This window comes from Cryptotermes secundus, unplaced genomic scaffold (assembly GCF_002891405.2).
Source record: "Cryptotermes secundus unplaced genomic scaffold, Csec_1.0 scaffold15756, whole genome shotgun sequence".
In the NCBI taxonomy this organism is placed as follows: domain Eukaryota; kingdom Metazoa; phylum Arthropoda; class Insecta; order Blattodea; family Kalotermitidae; genus Cryptotermes; species Cryptotermes secundus.
This window is the reverse complement of record NW_019735676.1, coordinates 1-1,133: the sequence shown is the minus strand read 5'-3', so window position 1 is coordinate 1,133 and position 1,133 is coordinate 1. Positions and strand designations below refer to the sequence as shown.

The following is a 1,133-nucleotide window of genomic DNA, read 5'->3' as shown; positions in this document are numbered from 1 at the left end:
ATGTTGGTTAGTGCGCTGGGACGTGATGGATGATGGTTGCACGTTGGACGATTGTTGTGGGGTATACTGNTCGAGTTTTTGTCTCCATGTTGGTTAGTGCGCTGGGACGTGATGGATGATGGTTGCACGTTGGACGATTGTTGTGGGGTATACTGTGATTGATTTGTTTGTACTGGTACAGTTGGGATTGTTGCATGACCTGTTGGGGCATTGTTGGTTGCTGTAACATTACCCGTGGTTGTAATGGTGCTTGTGGGTATGGCATCATTTGCTGTTGCTGCGTCAGCAGCTGCTGCTGCATCATTAGCTGTTGCTGCATAAGTTGTTGTTGTTGTATTGGGTGTTGTTGCTGATTGACACTGAAGCACTGGTTTTGCGGAAGCTGAGTTGGTTGGAATATTTTTAATATAGTACTGTGCACTTTGAAATGTCGGCGACACTGCCTAGGTTCACATGATGTAAAGAACTGAGTTAACACCAACCGATAACCACTGTGAAGGACAAAAATCAGTAACAGCACTGTTAAACTCGGCAGTTTTAACACAGTTTAGACGAGTATTGCAGGGAATGCTTCACTTTTTTTTTTCTCTCTCTTTGCCTTTTAGACACAGTTCATAGAGCGGTGCACACGACACATCTGTACTGCTTTGTGTCTGGGTCTCGACAGCTGAGAGAATAATATTGGATAAAATTTTTGTATGAAGTTGATAGCAGTGATATCCCGCGATAATTACTACAGTCAGTTTTATCACCCTTCTTGTGAACTGGTACAATAATAGACTCCTTCTCCTGATCAGGCAATTTTTCCTCATGCCAAATAGAATTAATTAGCTTATGGATCTTAGAACATAATATTTTGCCTCCTGCTTGAATAAGTTCTGCCAGAATTTGATCACTACCTGGCGATTTATACCTTTTCAATATTGCATTAGCACTTTCAACCTGAAAAGGGGTAGGATCAGGTATTAACGGCTCAGCTGTAGTATGCATTTCTGTCTGCCTAACATAACTGACCCCATGTACATTCAATAGCTGAGAGAAGTAGTTCTTCCACCTGTTCAAAATGTTGTAGGAATCTGCAAGCAGAGCACCATTCTCATCCTTCATTAAGTTACTTCTAGGTTGGTAACCCC

At 42.0% G+C, this 1,133-nt stretch overlaps 1 protein-coding gene across 1 annotated transcript; it reads right to left on the bottom strand.

The window, feature by feature from the left end:
* Positions 1 to 7: 7 nt before the first annotated feature.
* LOC111869734 (gamma-gliadin-like) lies at positions 8 to 491 on the bottom strand (the record flags this gene model as incomplete). The annotated part of the gene is made up of 1 exon (XM_023861469.1): positions 8 to 491. A coding segment is annotated over one exon (484 nt), but the record flags the coding sequence as incomplete, so codon positions are not given.
* Between the last annotated feature and the right edge of the window lie 642 nt (positions 492 to 1,133).